The 23,581-nt window shown below is 45.7% G+C and overlaps 1 protein-coding gene across 1 annotated transcript; it reads left to right on the forward strand.

Moving 5' to 3' along the window:
• The first annotated feature begins 5,679 nt into the window (after nt 1-5,679).
• Nucleotides 5,680-16,797, forward strand: LOC128944560 (ovoinhibitor-like). The gene is made up of 16 exons (XM_054287872.1): nt 5,680-5,770; nt 6,553-6,572; nt 7,358-7,491; nt 7,642-7,702; nt 8,191-8,324; nt 8,769-8,826; nt 9,815-9,951; nt 10,332-10,392; nt 11,109-11,245; nt 11,714-11,774; nt 13,424-13,557; nt 13,634-13,694; nt 14,976-15,112; nt 15,618-15,678; nt 16,046-16,161; nt 16,617-16,797. The coding sequence occupies exons 1-16, from the start codon at nt 5,716-5,718 to the stop codon at nt 16,660-16,662; spliced, it is 1,413 nt and encodes a 470-aa protein (XP_054143847.1). The 5' UTR covers nt 5,680-5,715; the 3' UTR covers nt 16,663-16,797.
• Nucleotides 16,798-23,581: the final 6,784 nt, after the last annotated feature.

The raw sequence follows: 23,581 nt of genomic DNA on the forward strand, positions 1-23,581 counted from the left end.
AGGAAGAGTGCAGTCTGGGGTTTTGTGAGGAGGGATCAGGGTCTCTCTGCCTCTTTATGGGGTCTTGGGTCAATCACTTCACTGCCCTATCAGCCCTTTTCTCCTGCCTGTAAAACAAACATTAAACAATACTTACCTACCTCAGAGGGTTGTTTGAGATTGTTTGGTTTACATTTGGAAGCCGACAGAGGAAAACTGGTTTTAAAGCTCCCCCCTGTCTTGGGCTGGCAGTTTAGATGATGCACTAAGTGTCCTCTTCCAGGCTTTTCATGTGAGGTGCTGGGAAATCCAGACCTCAGTAGATACATGTTGAGTGGTCATGTTAGGAGATGTGCTGAGCCCAGAAAGGTCTCTGGGATCTGGAGGTGAATTTGGCCAGTATTTCTTGCTGTGAGAGGGCAGAAGCACTGATGGCACCCTTAAGGCAGTGCAGGAAGCTCAGCAGTTGTGGTGGCCCATGGACCATCTGCTGCTGGGTCACTCTCTGCCTTGGCCTGAAGTTCTCTGTAGGCTCAAGTCAGTGCCTGTCTCAGGAACCATCTCCTGCAAGGTGAGGAGGATCCTTCCTTTGGGGCTCTGGTGCTGGGGCACATGGAGAAGTGAGAAATTCCATGGTATGGAATGGCTGAAGCTTTCTAAGGAGAAGTGGTGTTGTTCTGAGATGTAACTGATTATCCTAATTAATTTATATTCTGAAACTGTGTTCAGATGAAGCCAGGCCTCTGAGCCAAGGGTTTCCCTGGGTATTTTTTTTTTGAAGTAAATTGATCTGGGGTGGAGTTTGCCGAACTGGAGACACTGATGGTGAGTTAATAGAAATCTGCTGGTGGTTTGCACGTACTTTCTGTACTCTCTTCTATAGCTGTTTCTTAAAGCAAATAGGTTCTTTATTTGTATAAACTTTATTGCAGGACATTTCCAGAAGACCTTGAATGAACATTTGCAGTGTTTGAGTCCACTTTAGCTGTGACCTGATCTGTAAACACTTTTCTCTTGCAGATAAGGTTGAAGTGACTTTCAGATTCTGACAGGATTTTACCTAATATCAATTAATTTCACTCCCACCAAAGATGTAGAATTCTTCCAATTAAGTTATCACATCCTCTGTTTCTACTGCAGTTAATGAAAATTGATTATAAACTCTCAAAATGCTTACGCATGCATCATGTTTTATTGCAGCTGATAATAATAAAAATTGATTTAATTATCAGCAGCCTTTGCCATGAGTGGTTGTTAATAGGTTATATGCTTATTTTTAATGTGAGCAAACACTATGATTCAGAAACAAATTATGATTGCCTCTTTCTACATGGAAAATCCCTATACCAAGTAGAGTCGTGTAGGGTGAGAGTCACCACTTTGGGGCTGGTTAGTTTTTTTGGGAGATGCAGATTTTGTCTTTGAGCAGAGATGAAACAAGTACATTCTTGAATGTTATTTATGCAGCCTGAGAGTGATGAATATCGGACAGTAAAAGTGTTCTCTGATGATGTCTGCTCACTGATTCCAGCTAACACCATGTGCAGGGACATCTACGTGATTTCATAAAAGCAGTACACAATTTGTGGCTTAAAATAAATTCTTGCAAATGAAAATCAGTGCACTTGAAAGCTACTATGATTTGTAGTGATTTCAGGTATTTAAGTTTTCAAATAATGACCCCTAAAACCTTCATTAACTGTGCTTGAAAAGCAATAAGCTGATGAAGACTGCCCCAATAGCCTCTTCTGTCAGTATTTGAGCACCTTCTAAATTTCTCCTGCTGCCAGCAGAAATTACCGTCTGCAAAAATCACAGCTGGTGATAAGGGATCGTTAATCAGATTCTGAGCCCATCTGCTGAGGAGGCACAGGACAGGGACTTGCTCAAGCTGCCTGGGCTGCTGTGAGCAGCAGGGCTGGCTCTGTCCTGCTCCCAGCAGCCTGCCTGCTCGCTCTGCTCTTGCTTTCAGCCCCCTTCTGCAGGTTGTTCCAAGGGCTGCCTGGTGAGGAGTGTCCCTGGTGGCACAGCAGAGCTCCAGAAGGATGCCACCCATCGCTACTCCTGGGCAGGAGGAGGTGAAGGCTTATGAGGTGCTGGAGATTTACCACTTTTTCTTTTCTGTTTGCTCCTGGTTGCCCTTTGTGTTCCCCTTTAAAATGGTAATGAGGCCAAGCCAGTCCTCTATGAAACTGGAAAGGTACCAGAGCTCTGGGGACTCTTGGGTTTGCTGTAAATTACACTTTATTAAGGGTGTTGCTTGCCAATAACCACAGACCCCATGTGGTTCACAGCAGTTCCTGAGGTTTTGCAGAACTGGCATTATGAACTGACTTTGGTCTCCAGCCTCTCAATGCCATTGGATTTTGAGCTAAAATGCCCTCTGCAGGAACCTTAAGTGCCTTAGTATTTTTTCCTTCTTTTTTCATAGAAGGTGTCAGGAGCTTATGCAACTTTTCAGGGCACACAAGTGCTGCTCTTGGTAGAGAGTGAGGACTGTTGACTCTGGCAGATGCCTCAGTAGACCTTGAACTCCCTGTGGTATTTTTCAGTCCTCTGTCCATTTGGAGCCTGGGAGCTCTGCCCAGCAGCTCCCCAGCCACACTGAGGGAGAGCCCTGGCATGGCTCCGTGGTGTGCTCTGCCCAGGGCACTTTTTTCAGGCTGCCACAGCAGACAGTCCTGGAAATCCTGCAGTTTAGGGGCATTTGTTCCTTTAAGAACTCGGTGAATTGTGACATGGAAAACTTGATGCTGTTTGTGCAGGGAAGCCCCTCTGGCTCTGCTGCAGAGCTCTCTTTTCTGGCTCTCCCTACACCCCTGTGATGCTCAGTCCCACCACACAACTTCTGCTATGGGTACCTGGGGATTTCAATGTTATTTGTCCTGATTATCATAATTTCTGCTCCATGGCCCATCTGCTTTCACCTTGGGGACTCATGAATGGGCCTTTCTCTTTTCTCTCTCTAGGGCTTCTGTTTGGCAGCTGTTAGAACATCTGTCTTTCCCTGCAAGGCTCTCCCTACTACAGGGAGCTCTTCAGGCAATTTTCTTGGGATCTCCCTGCTCTATTCTGCTGCAAGATCTCTCCTTCTACCCACTGCAGCACAAAAACTTCCAGTGCTTTCCTCTGCATGAAGGATGAGTAACTCCATGTAAGTTGTTCACTAAAAACAAGATGCAACTGCTTGAAAATTAAGAATACAGACCCTTGATGTAGAAGGTCTCAAAAGAAACACTTAGTGATGGGTGTAGTAACAACCACCCCCGTGGTTTGAGGGTGGGAAGCATGGAGAATTTCTGCACATATTTCTGAAGAAAAGATGAGTTGTCTTTGTTGCCTTCTTGCCTCAAAGAGGTTGCTTCCTTTCTTGGCCTGTGTCAGTGAGATTCTGCAGAGATGGAAACAGATGAGTCACAGCTGGGACCAGAGGTAACCTGGAGAGGCAGCAGAAGAAAGGGGTGGAGTGCTCCTGTCCTGGGCTGCTCAGCCAGGTGGGATTTGCAGCAAAGGAAAATAAACAGGTAGATGTCAACACAGCATCGCTGCAAGTGGGAGTTGCACAAGCAGAAGGGTGTAAATGCAGCCAAAGGTCTCCCTGTCCAATGTGGGTGGAATGTTCTGCACCTGGCTCTCTGCTCCTGAAAGGCTCTGTCCTAAGGGAAAAGTTCCTAATTCCTGGTGGAAAAAGCTTTGCTGGATCACTCTCTGTGAAGCTGGCAGCTCACTGGTTGGGTCACAGCATGGATCTTCCTTGTGCACAAGGCAGGAGCCCAGAGCTGAGCTCTGTGTGCCTCAGCTGACACAGGGGACAGCAGGCACGTGCTGTAGCTGCAGTGTTTTCTAAATCCAAATCCCTTCTCTAGATCCTCGACAGGTGTTTGCTCTACTGTCCCTTTACTCTGTCTCCTATTGCAAACTACTTCCCAAATTTAATAGCTTGGTTGGAAGAGAATTACTTTGCTCTTGACAGAACATGCTGAATCAATCCACTTTAACTGCAGATTTGGTTTGCAAATAATATCTCCTTTCCGATCGGGTTCAGGTCTCATCGCTGTGGACATTGGCAGGAGTTTGCTTGACCATGACAGCTTTTACAGAGCATGGCAATTAAGTTGTCAGGAATCATTTTCCACTGCCAGGAAGCATTAATGGATCCTGGCCTTGGCTGGAATAAGCCCTGGGAGATGGATATTGTAATCGGGATGAGAAGGGGTCCTTGTAGCCAAGGTCTGCATCCATCCAAAGGTCTGGAGTCCTGGACACTTGGTGGAACTGAGATAAGGGAAAGGTCAGGAAACACAGGGCAGAGCATCAGGGGGAAGGAATGAAAATGAGGGATATGAACAGGGACGCTGTCCCTCGTGTTCCTAGCAGGGCAGGAAACGTTGGCATTTGGAGAGGTTTTAGTTTTGCGGATGCACACTGCAAAGTACTAATATTAGCAGAGCTCCTGTATATGAAAGCAAATATTTTTCCACTAGGTAATCCCTAAAATTGTGTTGTTGTGTATTTGCTTTTCAAGTGAGAAAGATGTTGGAAATTTCCTTCTCTTGGAAAATAAAACTGTGATGATTCAACAGAAGCTCGCTCTGTTTAAATTGTGTCAAAAAATAGATCTGCTAGCAAGGATTTTGATTACCAAATACAGAATTTGAAAAATGATAGGTTAGTGAGAGATTTGGAGAATTTAGGATTCCCATCTGAGAAGTCTACAATTGAGATTAATCCAAAGAATTGCCAAAAATCTGCTTACATACAGGACAAAAAAGCATTCAAGGCCAATCTAAGTTCCATTACCTGAATAGTGGGCAAACCTTGAGGAGATATTTGAAGAAAACTGAAGATATAAAGCGTAAAGAGATAACGTACACAGTGAATTTTCAGGAAGCAAACCATGCGTGGGCTAATACCAATCTCTGCAAAGTTGGCTGACTTCCTAGGTAAAGGAAGTACAGTACATCTAGTCTGTGCAGACATTAAAGGCATTTGGCCTGCTGCCCTGGGGGATGGTGTCACTTAGGCTCAGCAAGGTGGGTCAGGCACTGGCCATGGGGGAGGTGGTAGCAGATGAGCAGGAGGTGCCATGATAGTTTTCAGTGAACAGCCAAAAAAGATGGATTTTTAGGACCAAACTTAGTATTTTTGCTCCTTGCTGTATTACAGGAAAAGTTGGCACGTACAGCAGAGCACTGCTGAGTTTTTTAAACATGAGAAGAGCAGGATTCCTCCCGCAGAGCACAGGGTGACCTTCTGGGCTCAAATTGCCTGGGCTCAAACTGGGCTGAAATACAGCGGTGAAGAGTACAAAACCTCCCTCTGAGGTTAAATAACGGGGGGTTTGGCTATCACTTGGCTGCTCAGTTGAAAATTATAGCTGAGGAGAAAGTCCTAATTGCATTTAGGTGGGCACAGGGAAGATGTGAGCCTAGGATGAGGGGCAGCCCAGGCTGGCAGAGCGTGCGGGAGCAGAGGGGTCCTGGCAGGTCCCCGCTCACCTCGAGGCACACGAAATCCCCTCCCTGGCACACAGCCTTGTATCAATCATTAGCCAGACAACCAGAGCTGGGTAAACACGTTTTTGGCTTTGAGTGGTGATGACAGGCTGGGAGCATTACCTAATGAGGTGGGACCACTTGATAGCGTGGTGTGCTATATATTCCTGCTCCTCCCTGCAATCTTCCTCTCCCGCACAGAGAGCAGGCAGGCTGCACTGGAGGGGTGTCCCTGGCTGCCATGAAGGTGACAGGACTTTTGGTGAGGGCAGCTCTTGCCCTTTGCTGCTGCTTGGGTGAGTATTCACTGGGGTACTGCAAAGATCGATCTGGCAGAGTCAGAGTTGAGTTTTCATTTCAGTAAAAGCCTTTGGGTCTTGCAACATGGAGGAGAGCCTTGTTCCATGAAGAAATAACCTTCCTGAGAGAGCACAGCAGGGAAATTAGGTTTCAAGATTGAAGTTTCAGCAAACACCATACAGCTGTTATCTTCTTGGTTTGTAGGAGCAGTTCTAGTGCAGGGTAGGGACTTGCACGTGGCAGTCCTGTGTATACAGGCAAAATAAAACTGTAAAAATGGCATTATTACCCATGTAAGCAATATAGATGCAAACTTTAACCTCTAGGTTGAGGAGTAAACTCCCATTGCACTGGGAGTTTACTGTGCCACTCCTGGTAACTGAGAATGATGTATTGGAGATGGACAGTGCTGGTGGCGATAATTGTCTTGAACATGCACGTCCAAACTTTTGAAAGTCAAACATAAAAGTCTCTTAGGAGAGATTAAAATCCAAGAGTATAGACTGTATCACTTACCTGTAACATTTTAGGGGTGGATAAATATACGTGCTCTCACAAGGTTTATCTCCCCTCAGAAATACAACAAAACTGTATTTAGTAACTTTTAATACATCCTATGGCCGTTTACTGGAATACTGTAAAACTCCATGTTTTCCTAAAGAAAATAAGTGAGTGTTAACTAATCACTGAATTAACTTGTTTCATGAAAATATTTACATGTGTTCTCTGCATATTAATAATTTGGGGTTTTTCTTCTGTCTCCAATTTTTTATTTCAGGTACTGCCTTTGGAGTTCAGGTGGGCTACACATCTATTTGTTATGTTCTGTTCAGGCTTCTGGTAAAGTAGAAGCAGTATGTAGCTACCCAGCACATGGGTTAAACTTAATGAAATCTTTGCAGTTAAAATAATATTTCCCAGTGCATGGTTGAACGACATTTCCAATTTCACGAGAAAGTAAAAGATCCCCATTTTTTGCAATATTTTCGGTTCATTAAATAAAATGAAAAAACAAGAAGTAATTGTACACTCTTATTATATTAACTCTTAGACATAATTTAGTTACTCCCAGCCAAAGGCAGTAGCTTGCCTCCTTGTGAGGAAAACTGTCTTAGGATGACACGCTCGAAAACATCAAACACCGTGACTCTGATAATTGCTTCCATACAGCAAGGCGCAAAGATTTCCTTGCATAAATGTCTCTACCTATATCAGAGAGAAAACCAGCAGGGCCTGAGCTGTGGATTTGTCTGCAGGTTCCTCCCACGCAGCTAGGAGCCTCCCAGAACTCTCTGGAGTGCAGCACGATCTGGAAGGATCCGCTGCAGAGCTGAGGGGCTCCCAATTACCACTGCCTTCATTAGGCACTGCCTCACCCACAGCCAGCCTGCCTCCCTGGACCCCGGCAGAAGTGCATAATCAGAAATTTCTGTTGGGAAGATTCCCTCCTCCTGATTGCCTGAGCAGATTCCCAATAATGGCTTTAATTTGCCTCCCAGCAGCAGCTGCAGGCGTGGTGGTGGTGGGAGGATGCTGGGGGGTTTCATTACAAAATCGGGGCTGATTCTGAGCTGTTGCCATAGATTGACTGCAGCAAGTACAGTGGCATTAGCAAGGATGTGACGTCCAGGATGGGTTGCCCAAGGAACTTCGATCCATTGTGTGGCACCGATGGCAACACGTACCCCAACGAGTGTGTGATGTGCCACTTCAACATGTGAGTCTGGCTGGGAACCCCACAGGGGCAGGGGTGGCAGCTTTGTACCCCAGGGATGAGGAGCTTGTGCTTTTGCAGCTGGATGACAACAGCACCAGCCTAGAGGTGATGCTGTTCCTTGATCCCTGACACAGATCTGCTTCCTTCCAGGCTGTTCAATGCCAATGTGGAGAAGGAGCACGATGGAGAATGCGACCCAAAACCTGTTGTGGTAAGACAAAGTCCGTAATGGGGACAACTGAAACACCATGCAGATGTGGGACAGGATGTGCACAGCTGGTCTGCACAGCCCAAAATGAAATCTGGTGATAACTAAAGCTGAGAGGGTTTTTATAGGTTATCTGATACCATCTCTGTTATTTTCCACTTCAGACTTCAAACCTGTCTAATTGGGAATAAAATGAAAGTAATGCATTGGCTGAAGGTTGGATCTCACCACCTGGATACCTCCAGTAGGATCCTATGAAGGACCTCACAAAACCCAAATCACAGTCCTTCTTAATATCCCATTTGTTCTTGTTTTTATTGGGAGAGAATTCCCACAGAATTTCTGGTTTCTACTTTTGATAGTGAAATTGGTTTGATGCTGGATTTGTCCCCAAAGGCTGAGGGAGAGTGAGAAGACTATGTAAGAGTGTTATATTTCATATCAAAAAAGTGTTTTGTTTTTTTCTCTCTCTCTTCCTGCTATTTTTACAGGTTGAGTGCAATAATTACCGTAGAGCTGTGGTAGATGATCACGTCCTGGTAGCGTGCCCAAGGATAATGAAACCAGTCTGTGGCTCAGACAGCTTCACTTATGACAATGAGTGTGGGATCTGTGCCTACAATGAGTAAGTTGTGTGCATGGAATGTCCTTCTGGATAATCAGCAGGTTGAGGCTCTCAGAAGCACCTCTGTAAAATACCAGTTTTAAGGCAAGTGTCTCTGTAGGTCTCATTTCTTCTGGCTTCTCATGATTCTTCAGCAAACTTGAGTTTTCTTCCCCATTTTTGTGTCTGTGCTCATTAAGGGAATCACAAAAAGTTGCAGAGCAGAGACATGAACAGATCAAAGTGTTGCTTGTAACACCTAATTATTCCTAACACTTAATTCCCATGGGAGAGGAGAATATCTGTACTGTTAGCAGCTGCCATCTGCAGGGCACATTCAGAGAATTCAGGCAGTTGTAATGTCCCACAGGGAGGATGGGACCCTGCTTTGCTGTCCCAGTGCCTGCAGGGTCATGGGGAAAGTTATTCTCAATGCTCCCTAACCAAAGCTTTTCTTCCTTTCAGAGAACATAACACCAACGTTACCAAAATGCATGAAGGGCCCTGCAAGGAATCTGTTGCTGTAAGTGCAATATAAGTCAAAAATCCATCTCTTAGGGCTGCTGATAAAATCCTGAGGACCTCACAGATTTTGCTAGGAAGCTGAAAGAGGTCCATAGGACAAAGTGTACAAGGGTCCAGTCCATTATTTGCTTTTCTGCATGGTGTGGGTGGATTTGGCATCCTCTCTGCTCCAGGGAGAAGGTCACCCCTTGCTTACCACACCAAACTGAGGAAAGAGGAAGGAGATGGATATGAGATGAGGAGCTGACTTGTGTCCCCAGGAGGAGGTGGAGGGACAGAAGATTTCTCTTGCCAACATGCTGTGCAGGTTGGCAGTTTTCTCTCTGGGGACCACAAGTGTTTCCACCCTCAGCAGTAGGGATTCAAAACTCCCATGCTGGTTGTATTCACAGATGTAGTGAGACTCATAAGAGCCCTAACCATAAATATTTATAAAGCATAGATTATTGTATCTTTGTCTGAGGCCAACAGGCTGATGCCTCAGAAGGAGAAGCTTCTGTATTTTAGCACTAAAATTCTGGGGTGTAGGAAGTCCATTCTCCAACAGGTAGATAACTATTCTTTCCTATCCTTTCAAATCCTGTACTGAACTACAGGGAATCTGATGTGAGAAGTAATCACAGAGTTGGAAAAGTGTAGAGAAAACCAACACAAACTGAAACAGTATTATTCAGATATCCAGCTGTTGAAAAATGTTTCTTACTAAAATCAAGATTTTTTTTTTTTTAATGAGACAAGACCAAAAGTTTAGCACATGTTCTTGTGCCTGAAGGATCTCTTCTCCAAGACAGTCCTTTTTCTTGACTCCTGGAGAACTAAGATAATATTCAGAAGTGTAATTTCTGATTGGAAGTTTAGCTTCAGTGTAACAGGGCTTTGTTCTGTTACAGAAACAGTTGAGGCTGAAATACAGAACAAAAAGTTTTTGAACCAAATTCCTTGCATATCAAGGGCTCCTCCAGAGTGATCTGTCCTTATTTTGCCAGGTTGACTGCAGCAGGTACCGAACAAAAACCACCGAAGATGGAAAAACCCTGGTATTGTGTCCAAGGGACCGGAACCCAGTTTGTGGCACAGATGGCACCACCTACGACAACGAGTGCGCGATCTGCGCCCTCAACGCGTGAGTGCCCTGCCCTGAGTGCTCCTCTGGGTGCCCAGCACTGCTGGGCAGTCTTGAGACCTGTCCTGCTGCATTTCTGATCCTGCCTATTTCTTCAAGTCTCTTAGAAATGGGATGGTTTTGGGTTTGCCTTGAGTTTCTTTCTGGTGCCTTCTGTTTGCTCACAAAGAGTCATAAGGCATCTCCTTGGATGAGTCTGTGGGCTGGGCAGAGGAAGGAACAATTCAGAATATTGCTTTAAATTGCACATTGTAAGAAGGTGAGATGGGCTTGGTAATGAGTGAATTAGCAATTTTTAAAAGTCTGAACCCACAGTTTGCTTCATTTTGCTCATGACTTTGACCAAGAGGTTAAGTATTTATTTTGTTTCCCTCGTCCAGGGAGAAAAGGACCCATGTTGGCAAAAGGCACGGTGGACAATGCAGAGAGAAGACTGATGAGGTAAGTGTTCAATATAAGGCTTACTCCTTTTAGCTGCATCAACCGAAGGGCTCCCTGTGGTGACATCTACTCTGAAATTGAGCTGGCCTGAGGTCTGGCTTTCTCCACCTGTCTATAAAGTCTTGTCAGCTCCTTGTGTTGAGGATGCTGACAAATCTCACCTATCCAGAGGCAGGTGTCCTCTGGGCCCTCCTTGCCCAGGAGCTCTGGCAAGAGTTATGCACAGAGTCCTCATGATGAATTCACACCTGCAGCAGCCTTTGGGGTGGGGACATACTCTGACATGTGGAGCAGACCTGAAGTTTTGATTGGAATGTATCAGCTGCTGGGTAGGACATGCTAACACACAAATGTGGAAGTCATTCAGTTTGGGTTTTGATCTTCCTTTCATGATGCCCTTCAAATGCAAAGTCCAATTTCTTTCACTGCACAATTAGAAATGGGGGCATGTTTTAATTTTTTTTTTTCTTTTCTGACATATCTTCTAATTGGGACTGACCAAGGTGCTTAAGCCAGGGATTTGGCACTTTGCACACAGTGCTGTGCAGTTCCCCCGTGTGAGAGGGTTCAGGCAGAGCTGACTCAGCCTGGCTTAGTAAGAACTGAGTTGTGGCACTGGTGCTGTTAGAGACACGGCAGGAGATCATGATGGATTTTTTTTTTTTAAATTGGAAAACAAGGTCTTCCTCACCTTTGATGCTGCTGCTTTTTTGTAGCTTGACTGCAGCAAATTCCCGGCCAGAAAGGTGAAGGGTGGCAAAGACCTGGTGAGGTGCCCCAGGATCCTGCTCCCAGTGTGCGGCACAGACGGGTTCACTTATGACAATGACTGCAGCATCTGCGCCCACAACGTGTGAGTATTGCAACAGGACTCTCTTCTGGAGTGGCAAGCCAGGGTTAGTGCTTCAGATGGCTTCTCTTTGGTGCTAATGTATCTGTGCTCCTCTGAAGCCCTTGTCACCTGGATTTTGTTCCCTGATGCTCTTTTTGCTCCTTGGGGGAGTGTGGGTGAGCCAGCTCTCAACCTGAGCACTCTGTGAGGGCTGGGATATTTAGGCAGGAGAAAAAGTGGATGGGACTGAGGTATTTGGGCAGAAGAAAGAGTGAATGGAGCTGTTACATAGCACACAATGAGGAGAACTGACTGGTCTGTTACCACTTAGAATTATACTTTCTAATGACGGGGAGAAGCTGGTTCATCAGGCAGTCAGGTGCCTCCTTTATCATAAATATTGGTTATTGGTTTGGTTTGCTTTCTGTGGCACCTGGGTGTCCCAGGGCTCAGGTGGTGAGTGTGCTGACCCCAACCTCTCCCTTTCAGACAACATGGAACTGATGTTAAGAAAAGCCACGATGGAAGGTGCAAGGAGGAAAGCACTCCTGTAAGTGCTCTTTTAGCTGTTAAATAAGCACCGTTCAGTCTCTCTGCAGTCTCCAGAAGACCCTGGCTGGGCTCAGTGCACCCAGGGATGGTGCACGGGGCTCATGCTGATGCTGTGCTTCTCCTCAGCTGCTTACAGCTGACAGTGTGCTGTACAGGAGGGAAAGAGAGGATGAGAACAGGCCGGGACTTCAGAAACAAAATGTCCCAGTACTGCCAATCTCTGAACAGAAATCATCAGAGGCAGCCCAAGAACCATGCAGCCCATTTTAGCACAGTAGGAGAAGAGGCAGAGAGCTGTGTTAGATGTCTATGTATTTATTCAGTGCTAGGATTTCCATTGCACTAGACAGGCAGGTTAAAAAAATCCTTGTACTCTGGTCAGCCAGGACAAATCTGCTCTCAGGTATGTGTACAGAAATAGCTTTATTATCCTGCACAGTAACAGTATGTGCTGATAATATCTCAACACATTTATTCTGCTTATGCAGAGCAGCTCTGAAGCACCAAAAATAATTTCATGCATCCTGAGGGACTGCAATATATTTTCTGTAGAAAAGGCATGTTAAAATGTGGTCTTTGCTTTAATTTGTTCTTGGACCACATGGGAAATATGGATAAGAGACAGTGCATTGGGGAGACTGTGAAAAATGACAGTGAAGTGTCAGTGATGCTTAGCTAATGTAGAGTGATTTCCAATAGGTGTTTGTCTATTGATCTTCAAATATTTAACCATTAGATTTTATATATTGTAAACATTTTGCAACAGAAGTTGGTGAAACACTTCTTGCTGCTCTTGGAAATGCTGTAACAAAATCTTGGGTATAGTAAACTGTGTCAAGCTGCACTCAATGTCAAACACTTTAAATCAGGTTCCTCAGGCTGAGTTAGGGTATGTTTAGTTTAGAAATCAGGGGGAAAAAAATCTTCAGTGAAAGTCTTGTCAGTAATTGGAACAGGCTGACCAGAGAATTGATGGAATTCTCTTCAGCTATTTCTTGGATCAAAGGGCATGTGGAAGTGGAACTTGGACATATGGTGAACTTGGGGTTCTGGATTAATGGTTGAGCTTGATGATTTTAGAGGTCTTTTCCAATCTTTATGATTTTATGAATGCTGGATTTAAAACTTGTGTATGTTCTGCTCTAGCAGAATAATCTCTTTTACCAGCTGTTCCCTCTGCTAGCAGAAAACACAGAACTACAATTACATAATTAATTTCTAATGCAAGTCTAAACTTTAAAAACCCTCTGATTTTCCCCTGACAAAAACCTCTAAAATCAAGAAGATCAGAGTGGGCAGTCTGTTGCCCTATTCTTCTAAGCCTTCTGATGTTTACATTTTTGTAATGGAGTTTCTCACGCACTTTTCACATAAATAATGATTGTTTTGCATTCTTTTCTGGAGGAAGAGAGAATTGATAGACTTTTAGTTTGACCAGTGTGGTTGGAGAGGTGGCAATTTCATCCTTCAATCCATGGTCACTTGTGAAGTTCTATAAATATCGGAATTCAGAAATAAACTGCCCCTTTTTTACCGTAGACATCTCAGCGTGTGCATGTCATTAGTCAAGTGTTGTGCTGTGACAGGCAGACTGCAGAGGGGACTCTGACCCCAAAAGTGACCATGGTTGCTGTTTTACCTGCCCAGGTTGACTGCAGCACGTACCTGAGCGGGGCCAAATCCGGAGAGGCCATCAGAGCCTGTCCCTTCATCCTGCGCGAGATCTGCGGCACCGACGGCGTCACCTACAGCAACGACTGCGCCCTGTGTGCCCACAACATGTGAGCCCTGCAGGCCACCCCCGAGAGCCACGCTGGGGGCTTTGCTGAGCATTCTTAACTCTGCTTTCTCTTCCAGCGAATATGGAACCGAGGTTGCCAAGAAGCACGACGGAAGGTGCATAGAGGAACCTCCCCAGGTAAGTGACACCAGAAGGAAAGGAAGAGTTTGAGCAGGTGCCAACTGCACAACCTGAGCAAATGCTGGGTGGTTTCGGGGGTGCAGCCTCCACAGGGGTCACACTTGTGCTGCCCTTCCTTCTGTGGGTGAATATCACCCTCCCATGAGCAGGAACATTGTGCACTTCCTGCTCACTGTCAGGGAGAGAAAGAGGAGAGGACAGGTGAGGGTTGAATTATGAGACAGGGAGATGATAAATGATTAAAGACTTTACACAGAGAATCCTTTTCCCACAGCACTCAGTCATAGCTGCTGCAGGAACTTAGCAGAATGTTTTGGCAATATGGGCAGGGGATGCAGAGGGCCCAGGGAACCCAGTGCTCTCTCAATGCTTGTGTTTTACAAAAGCATATTTTGTAAAGATTAGAAAATTGCCTGTGTTTTGAATGCTGATACCTAAGGTATCAGGGGATTCAAACCCACCTCTGGTTTTTGGTTTGGTGTAGGTTGGTTTGTTTTTTTTTTGTAAATGCAATGTAATCTAATATGTACCAATATGAATAATGTAAAAATACCAGATTAGCTATATTTGGCCAGCTCTAAACCATTTACTCTCACTAGGGAATAGAAGAACAAAGCCACCTCATTAGCATGTGTTTGAAAGAGTCAACATCCAGAGTCAGATATTTCATTTCTATACAAACAAACTATGAAATGTCATTCCTTTGTTTCCCGAGTACGCTCTGTGCTCAGGCCGGTTGAGATACATAAATCAGGAATGAGGAGTTCACACTGGAGAAACTGGGAGTGCTAAAACACAAGACCAGCTTCTTAGCTGACGTAAATCAGCTTCCACTGCTGTCAGTCCTGCTGGCAGCTCTCAACACTGGGAACCATCCCATTGCAACAAAAGACCTGTCAGCACATCTCCCTCCATTCTTGTGGGCCTTGAAAAACACCTTGGTCACAGCCAGCCCCCTTGCAGGAAGTGCATAAATCGTGCCATTTTGATTTACAGATTATTTCTGAGCTGCCTTTTGTAATATCCTGGTGGGTTCAGTAAGGTATAGGGGCATAGTGATGAATGCAGGGCTCAATGAGTAATGTCTACCTCCCAGCCTTGATTCAGTCTTCTCCAGGGAAGGCTGTGAAAGGAAATTGCTGGTTTTCCATGAAGAGCGAGTTAATATATAACCACAATTTGTCATCTGGCAGAGGCATAAGCAGGGGGGATATGTTGGGGGCTCCCTTGCACAGAGCAGAGCCGTGGCAGAGCCTTTGCTGTCCTTGTTTTCCCCAGCTGAACTGCAGCCGGTTCCCCAGGACCACGCTGGAGGATGGCAGGGAGCTGATGGCCTGCACCATGATCTATGACCCTGTGTGTGGCACTGATGGTGTCACCTATGCCAGCGAGTGCACCCTGTGTTCCCACAACCTGTGAGTGCTCCTCTTCCTCTCTGTGTTCCCACAACCTGTGAGTGCTCCTCTTCCTCCCTGTGTTCCCACAACCTGTGAGTGCTCCTCTTCCTCCCTGTGTTCCCACAACCTGTGAGTGCTCCTCTTCCTCCCTGTGTGCCCACAGCCTGTGAGTGCTCCTCTTCCTCCCTGTGTGCCCAGCACATGTGAGTGCTCCTCTTCCTCCCTGTTTGGCTCTGTGGGAGCTGGGTGATCTGCAAGGGCTCTCTCTGGAACCTTTGCTGAAAGGATTCTGTCTGTCTGCCCCCGTTTTCCTGCTTGCCTTGCTCAGTGTTTGATATGGGTGTTCAGCCCCACAGAGGGGTGCACCAAGGGGGGACAGGGTCTGGTCTGTGAGGGCAGGTTTTTGTTAGTGCTGGGCTGGGGAATCTGGAAATGTCTGTGACTCCATGGGAGTGAGGTTTGTTCTTGCTGTCTGGCTGTAACAGGGAAGGCTGTGGTTAATAACAATCTCTCCTTCCTCCAGGGAGCATCGGACCAACCTTGGCAAGAGAAAGAACGGGCCCTGTGAAGAGGATACTACAAGGGTGAGTGGGAAAGGATGGGAATGAAGAATGAAATTCAGTGTCTGTTACACTCCTGGGGGACTGTCTTCTGCTCTGGGCTACAAATCAGGTGGTGGTGCTGTGCACACCTGAGGAGATCCCTTGGGAATTTCACACTACTCATAAAACAGCCAACATCCATCGCACTGCTCTGCAATAAAACAGCAAGAGATGTGGCAGTGAGCAGAAACAGTACAAGATCACGTCTGCCATCAGGAGGACTCTTGGAGTTGGTTGTGATGATGTTACAGCCACTTTCATTTCTCACTGGGGTGTCCTTCCTTCTGCTGGGGGGGGGTCGCAGTTTGCTCTCAGGCACAGGGACTCAATCCCTACCTTCTGTGTGCAGGCCCTTTGCAAGGACTTCAAAGAAGTCTCTCCTATGTGCACCATGGAATACATGCCCCACTGTGGCTCTGATGGCAAAACCTACAGCAACAGATGTGCTTTCTGCAACGCCTACCTGTACGTATAGGAGTGAAACCTTTCCTTTCCTGATTGATTCCTGCACCTGTGTGAATGCAGGGCTGTCTCGTCATGCCTTCTGTCTAACTGCTTGGGGCATATACTGGACATTTACAGGTTTTTTGCATTGTAAGGGAAATGAGAAGGGCCCATTTCTGTGATCTGTACGTGGCCTCCTGTTTGTTAGCTTTAAAAGTATTTTACTGATTTTCAGCAGCCCTCAATCTGTTCCACAAGCTCACAAGGGTGTGTGGAAATCACTTCAACAAACCAACTGGATTGTACCAAATGAATGAAACCATTAATCTTTCCTTAAATGAGGATAATGAAAGGGAATATTTGGGCTTTTAAGGCTGTTCTTTATCTCCAGTCAACCCTAAGCCAATGCTTGGGCCAGTGAAATGAGGAAAGGGGCATCAGCCATGTCTAATTCTCCCCTCTCCTTTTCTCACCAGGGAAAGCAGGAGAACTCTCAACATCATGAGCTTGACTGAATGCTAAGTCTGTGCTGGACTTCAGCCCAGGAAGACAAACTCCCTGCCACATGTCTTCCCATGGGCTGACCTTCCCCATGAAGTAACATCCCTTCAGCCTGCTTTGTTTCCTTAGCTCCTGAAGCACTTGTTCAATAAACTGACTTGGCAACATTCCTCTGTCTCAATGCCACATCTCTTCCCTTCTGCCTCATCTCTTCCCTGTCATGGTTCTTCAGTTGATGGATGTCTCTTTTTCTATTGATGTTCTCCACTGCCACTCAATGTGGATATAATTTTCTGGCTATGTGTCAGTGCCAGCCCTGCTCTGGTGAGGATCTGAGGTCCCCTTGGAGCTCTCAGTCCTTTCCTTACTCCTCAGAGTCTTCTTGTCAGTGTTAATGTCCTCAAACCATGATATCTCTGTGTGACCTGAGCACAGAGTCCCTCTCTGCAGTCAGTGCAAGGAGGCCTTTACCTGCAGAGCAAGGCCGACCTCCTCCATGGGGATATGCCAAGGTTGTAGGTGGTGATTTGCTCTTGAGGAGAGCACTTTTTGCTTGGGCTAGAAAGGGAAATTGGCTGTCTGGGCAAGACGTGCCCTGTCCTTGTTCCCACTGCCTGTGGAGCCTGTCCCATGGCAGAGACAGCAGCTGCTGCCAGGAAAGAGGATCCCAGCCTGCCTCCACTGAATTTGTTCACCAGATAAAGTGCAGTTTAAGGATGTAATCTACAGGAGGGGAATCTTGAGCTCTATTCAGGGTCATAGCAGAAGTGTCCACTCATGAAATATCTTCATTTATTGATGTAACAGAATATCTCCAGGACAGGTGGGCAGTGATCACCCCTGAGGTGGGGGATAGCCCTGGTGCATCACTGAGCTGCTTTTTAAAGTCATTTGGGAAGGAAAAAGATGCAGAGGTTCACTTGTGACCAGTTTTAACCAAATGTATAACAAGTCATAGGAAAAAAATTCTGCCTGATTGTCATTTTGCCTACTTTTTTGAGGCCAAGTTTCTCAGGACCTGGTGATAAAATTATTGTCATTGTGGTGGTCTGTATGGGTGGCAGGGAGGCAGGGGGACCTTGGGGCTGCCCTTCATCTGCTGGCTGTGCCATTGCCTCCACACGAGGTCACCAAAGCTATTGCAAGCCTAATATTTCAGGGATTCTTCTGGACTGCAGTTGGTGCCTCCCTGACTCAATGTCCCATTGTAGTTCACCAGAGAACAACACAATTATTTGGATCGGTTTGGAAAGTCACTCTTTGAATTGTCAGGCTAGAAGAATAGGCTGAAGGCAAATGTTCCTGATTTGGAGGTATTGGGGGTATTGTACCAGGGAATGAGGCCACGGTACCTCTGTGCCATTAGTGTCCATTTTCAGGATGATTTGTAACTAACAATGGCCTATTGTGCTTCTCTTGGGTCCGTGTCCTAAAGCAAACGTTGTTCGGGTTTATATAACCTTTTTGCCATTTTCTGCTCAGGTGTTTTTGCAGAACATGCTGTTTCACTCTTGTTTAAGTGTTACTTGGTTATCCTCAGGGATAAGACCTGGATAAGTTTTTTTTCTTGTGGACTTTGGCAGCCTTTCACTTGGACTGTGCTCTGACCGCTGGCTTTTGCAAGCCTTTGCAGTAAAGCTGTCAAGAGCCAACTCAATGGCATGATCTTGGCACAGCCAAAGCCTCCTCTGTGGGGCTCATTGTCTGGTGACACCAAAGGCAAACAAGAATTCAAGGAGGCACGAAGTTGAGATTAAGTCAGAGCCATCCAAGGAAGCAGCCAAAGGGGTTAGAGGACAGATGTTTCCACACAGAACTCACCAGTAGGTTTCATGTCGAAGTACATAATGGAATAAATCACTAAAACTGGGCCAGGAAATGGGAAAAGCCTGACATTGGAGTTTAAATATCCCCCAGGCTCAGGGGGTGTTTTATGAAGCAATATAACTATAAAAATAGGGCAGCCTTCTCAGGGACAGCGTGGTTTTCTGTGCCTTGGAGTTGTTTTTCAGCTGTTCCATGGTTACTGACTGAGTGTGTGTTACTTAGATGATTTCTTTCTGCTTTGTATTGGAAATGGCCTCAAGTTGCACCAGGGGAGCTTTAGATCAGATGCTAGGAAAAATTTATTCATGGAAAGGGTTGTCAAGCACTGGAAGAGGCTGCTCAGGGAAGTGATTGAGTCACTGACCCTAGGGAGATTTAAAAGATGTATAGATGTGGTGCTTCAGGACATGGTTTAGTGGTGGCCTTGGCAATGGTAATGGTTGGACTTGATGATCTTAAAGGTCTTTTCCAACCTGAAGAATTCTATGATGAGGCAAAGACAAGCACATTCCAGAGAGAACATTCAGTTTTTGTGGCTTAGGAGAGAGGTGGAACAATACCAGGGTTCAAGTGCCACTAAGAGACTTGAAAGGTGGTGTCAAGGCACAGTGGACTGAGCTGGGTTCCTGCTTGGGCACAGACAGAGGGATGGGTGGATGTTACTGTGGTGGGAAACAGAAAGAAGTGACAGAATAGTTAAAGCTGGAAGTGAGCCCTGGAGGGCATCTGGTCCATCCTCCCCTGTCAAGAAGTCCCCAATCTCCTTATGAGCTCAGTGCTTGCCAAACTGCAAACAGCTCCGTGGCTGTGTGGGTGACAGATGCTTTAGTGCTGCTCAGCCTGCTGCTCCATCCCTGCTCAGGTGCAGGAAAGTCACTCCTTTTGGGCTCTGATCAAGAGCATAAATGCTACAGAACACTGGGACTTTCTTATTCACCTTGAGCTGCCTGAGCAGCTCAACATAGTCAGGTTTTCTCAAAAACCATTCCACAGTCATGCTGGGAAAGCTTGGTTTTTATCCTGGAAAGAGGCACTGAAAGGATCAGCTGCAGGCACGGACTTAGTCCTGCTTTGGTGGACTTTTATTTTTGCTCTCTTGCCATGACCAAAAGCAGCCTTATATCCTCATTCAAGGATGAAGTGAAGGAAAAAAAGGCTCTGAGTTTGCAGAGCCTGCTATGGCTGCAGCACGAGGCATCTGAAATGCAGCTGGTGCCACTCCAGAGGCTGCCTGGCAGCCACAGCCCTGGGGATGGGATGGAGCTGCCAAGGCTGGACCAACGCTGACGTGTTTCACACTGCTGACCATCCAGCCTCAGGATCTGTGACCTGTAAGTGTACCAGAGCATATCACAGAGGCCATGTTTTAAAAATATAAATGTCCTCCCTCTTTCCGTGTTTGTCTGACTTATCTTTATAGCGTTATCAATGTTTTCTGAGTCTACAGTCATTTTTCTTGCAACACAAAGAGGGGGAAGAATGAGGCGAATCATTTAAATTTTTGATTGATAAGTGGAATGTAGAAAACAGTACTTAGTCCTTTCATATTGAGCTGGGAATTTTTTTTCGCCTTTTATCAGCACTCACACATCTGCAACTTGTAAAAAAAAAAAAAAAACCCCACAACTTTTCCTTGAGTGTGGCTGTACCTAAACTTCCTTCAAACCCGTTATCTAAAAATCTGTGCCTTTCAAAATTATGTCTGCTGATAATTTGCCTTGGTTTAGCTATTTTTTCATGTGCTGCATTTGTTAGTGAGGCGTGTGGATGGGCTCAGACACTCTGTCACTCTCTTGAGGGATGCTGGAGAGTGACAAGGCTCATCCCACTGATTTTTAAATATTCATTTCAGAAGAATATTTAAATTATTTTTAAAGCATTTTTATAACCATATGTTCCTCAAAAAAAAAAAAAAAAGAAATCCAGAAATAATTATTCATACTCATTGTATCAATTGCACCATCCTATTTAACTGACAATTGGCAAAGAAAATAGTTTGAGAACTTAAAAAATTTCTTTGGACCTCTGTGTTTAAAGAAATATATAGTTCTGTTATGCACCCATTTCATCCATCAATATGTTCACACTCTGGCATGTTCATTCTCTTGCTGTAATTTAATGTTTGATACAGTTTTATTTGATTCTGTGCCATGCCCTGGGCTCTGGTTTTGTGCTCTCCGCGGATCAGCGAGTAGAGAGGCAAAAAGCAGCAGTGGAAGGAGCCTGTCTCCAGCTGGCAGACATCCACACAGCCCAGGAGGGCTTCCCACATTTTCACCAGCTGAGGTGAGGCCCCATGATTTTAAACTTGACATGAAACTGCAAAGAATGAGTGTTCATACTGTGTGCTGCTTCCTGCCTATTTTTCATGCGTGGAAGTAAAACATTAATTTTGTTCAAGCCCCCTGAAGGACGAGGAATGTTTGGATGAATTGCTGTGAGCTCTTTCTTGCATTCCCTTTGAAGCTGGGCTGCTGCCCGCGCCCCAGGGCATTGCTGGGGATGGCCAGTCAGGGCCCCCTGACCAAGTGCTGGAGCAGATCCGTGGCACAGATGGTTCCACTTACACCAGTGAATGTGGGATCTGTGCCTATAAAGTGTCATTCTGAAGGAAAGAACATGCTTTCTGAGTGACAGTTCCCTAGCCCCCTGGCCTCTCCCTGTGCTTTTCCAATTTATCCTCCTTTTCTCGTTCTCCACTTGCTGTTTGTGCTTGGGGGTAAATCACGAAGATTTAGCTGAGAAAAAAAAAAAAAAACCAGCTGAAGAAAGTATCTGGGGTGGAAATTCAAATGATGCAGCACATTCAGATGGCAGAAGTTTGTTGACTGATAGGTTTATAATAGTCAGGGACAGTAAAACCACTTCATTGTTGGTGGTTAACTCGGGTGAACTCCCCACCACTTGCATCATTTGGGAGTTTTATGTACATTCAGCACTTGTGTCCCTTTGGGAAAAGGGTCATACTGAGCCTCTAATGGCAGACTTTCAGAGAACATGGGGCACTCAGGGCCTTGGGAGCAGCAGTGAAGGCAAAGGAAGCAGCAGCCTGAACTCCCATTGCTCTTGGTGGCAGCATCCCAACGGTGTCAGCCGGGCGCTGAGCAGGCAGCGCAGGATTGGACGTCAGTGATGCAGATACCTTCTGTTGACATTTTATTTGGCAGTGATTTAACACAAGCTTTCTAATATTGCTGTTCTCCACAGGCTGCATTCCAAAGTAGGAAGGGAAGGAGTGCAAAATGATGCAAAATATGAGACAAGTAGGAGAAATATTTCTTTGCTATAGAAGCATTCGCAAACAGCCTCCACTGACAGCAGCAGGAAAGTGCAGAATAACACGTTTCAGGACCAGAAAAGGAGGCACACAAAGCCTCTGCAGAGATCAGTGCATTCAGTTCTCCTGAGATAAGAATGTTTTGTCAGAATGCAAATGGGGCAGTGCCCAAACCAGGAGATGTAGGGGCCCTATGATCACGTATAATATAGCAGTTGTCAAGCATATATAACTTACCAAGTAAATACCTGGTTATTTTGGGTTGCTTTGCTGCTGCAATAGTTCAGAGAGGGTAGAATTCCTGCTGTCTACCTCAGTTTTACTGTAAAATGGTAAAATCCTGTAATTTGGCATCCTGTGCCTTTCTGTCAGCGCCAACTGTGCTTCACCCATGTCCAGATGCAAAGAATCAGCCAGTGGTCTCATTAAAGCTCAGCTCTGCAGAATAAATGAAATTGTTGCCCTTTCTTCTGATGTTAATAATGAGGATGTGTTCAGTGGTTATGATGCTAATAGTTCTTCAGCTATAGAAGTTCTTTCCATCCAGTTCAGCCTCTCCCAGCCAAGTGTGGAAGCTATAGCACCATGATATATCCTGCCTCTCAGCCTCTCCTCCCTGCTGCTCCCACCAGGAAGAGCAGTGAATTTCCATTCTAAGCCTGTTGCACCTCTCTCTTGTTGCTCCTTTATTTGCAAGATCCTTCTTAAAAACCAAACCCTCCTTTATCCCATATCCAGGGGCTCCTGGTTTTATTCCCACACAGGAGAGCAAGCACCTCCACTTGTCTTTTCCAAACATTGCTCCTCATTTGCCTTTTTGCAGGTTTGTTGGCTGATAAGGTGAGACCTGGGGGCATGTTTTTGTTTGGTGCTCTGCTTGCTTCTGTTCTGGCTCACCCCATCCTGTGGTTTCACGTGGAAAAAGGGTTTGCATGGGGATGTGATCCCCTGATTTTTCCTGGGCAGTGATGCCTGCAGGTGACAGTGGCACTCCTGGTTGCTTCCTCCCACATGGGATTTGTGCAGGGGGACATACCCTTGAAATGTTTATCTAACTAAACCCCCCCCTTTACAGCAATTGCTCGGCTACATGTCACTGTCTGTGCACAAACTTCTTCCCCCTGGTTCTCCCAAGTTGGGCAGAGCCTCAGCTCACCCTGATCTGAGCTCACATAAAGAAAATCTCAGACCCAAAGGGCTCAGTTTCATATTTATGGATGATTGCAGACCTGGTGCTGGTCCAAAAGCCCTGAGTCCAAGGCTTTGGCCATTTACCCAGGGAAATTCTCCCTTGGTTATATACTGGTCCATGTAGAGCTTAGGAAAGTCACTCCTTTTGGGCTCTGATCAAGAGCATGAAAGAAAACTGTAACTCATTTACAGCCAGGCCTGCCCAAATCCCCAAATTGTGTGTTACTTACCAAAAGGAAGGAGATGTAAACATTGAAGGTTAATTACCCTTTTGTCAAGAACACTTTGTGATCTATAGACATATCTGTCAATCTTACAAAAGAGAACTGAGGGGAGTGAGCACTGCAGGCATGTCCCCATGATAAATTAATGAGACTTGGCAGCTCGCTGTGAAGAGATGATCCCTGTGCTTTGTGAGACAATAACCTGGCTCCCCAGCCAGCCTGGGCACAGATTTTGTGCTGCAGTCACATCCGGGGTGGTTATCCCTCTGTAAACAAACTCTGCAATGCAGCTGTCCAGGGATCAAGCCATCTTCCTTGAGGCCTTCAGTCTGCTGCTCAGTGTGCAGCAAGTGCTCATCCAGACACCCCAGATCACTTCTCCCAGCCCTGCCTGCCAGTCAGTTAAAATATCTTACTTGTG

This window comes from Melozone crissalis, unplaced genomic scaffold, assembly GCF_028551555.1.
Source record: "Melozone crissalis strain CALT ecotype California unplaced genomic scaffold, PUWL_Pcris_2 ptg000061l_1, whole genome shotgun sequence".
NCBI lineage: Eukaryota > Metazoa > Chordata > Aves > Passeriformes > Passerellidae > Melozone > Melozone crissalis.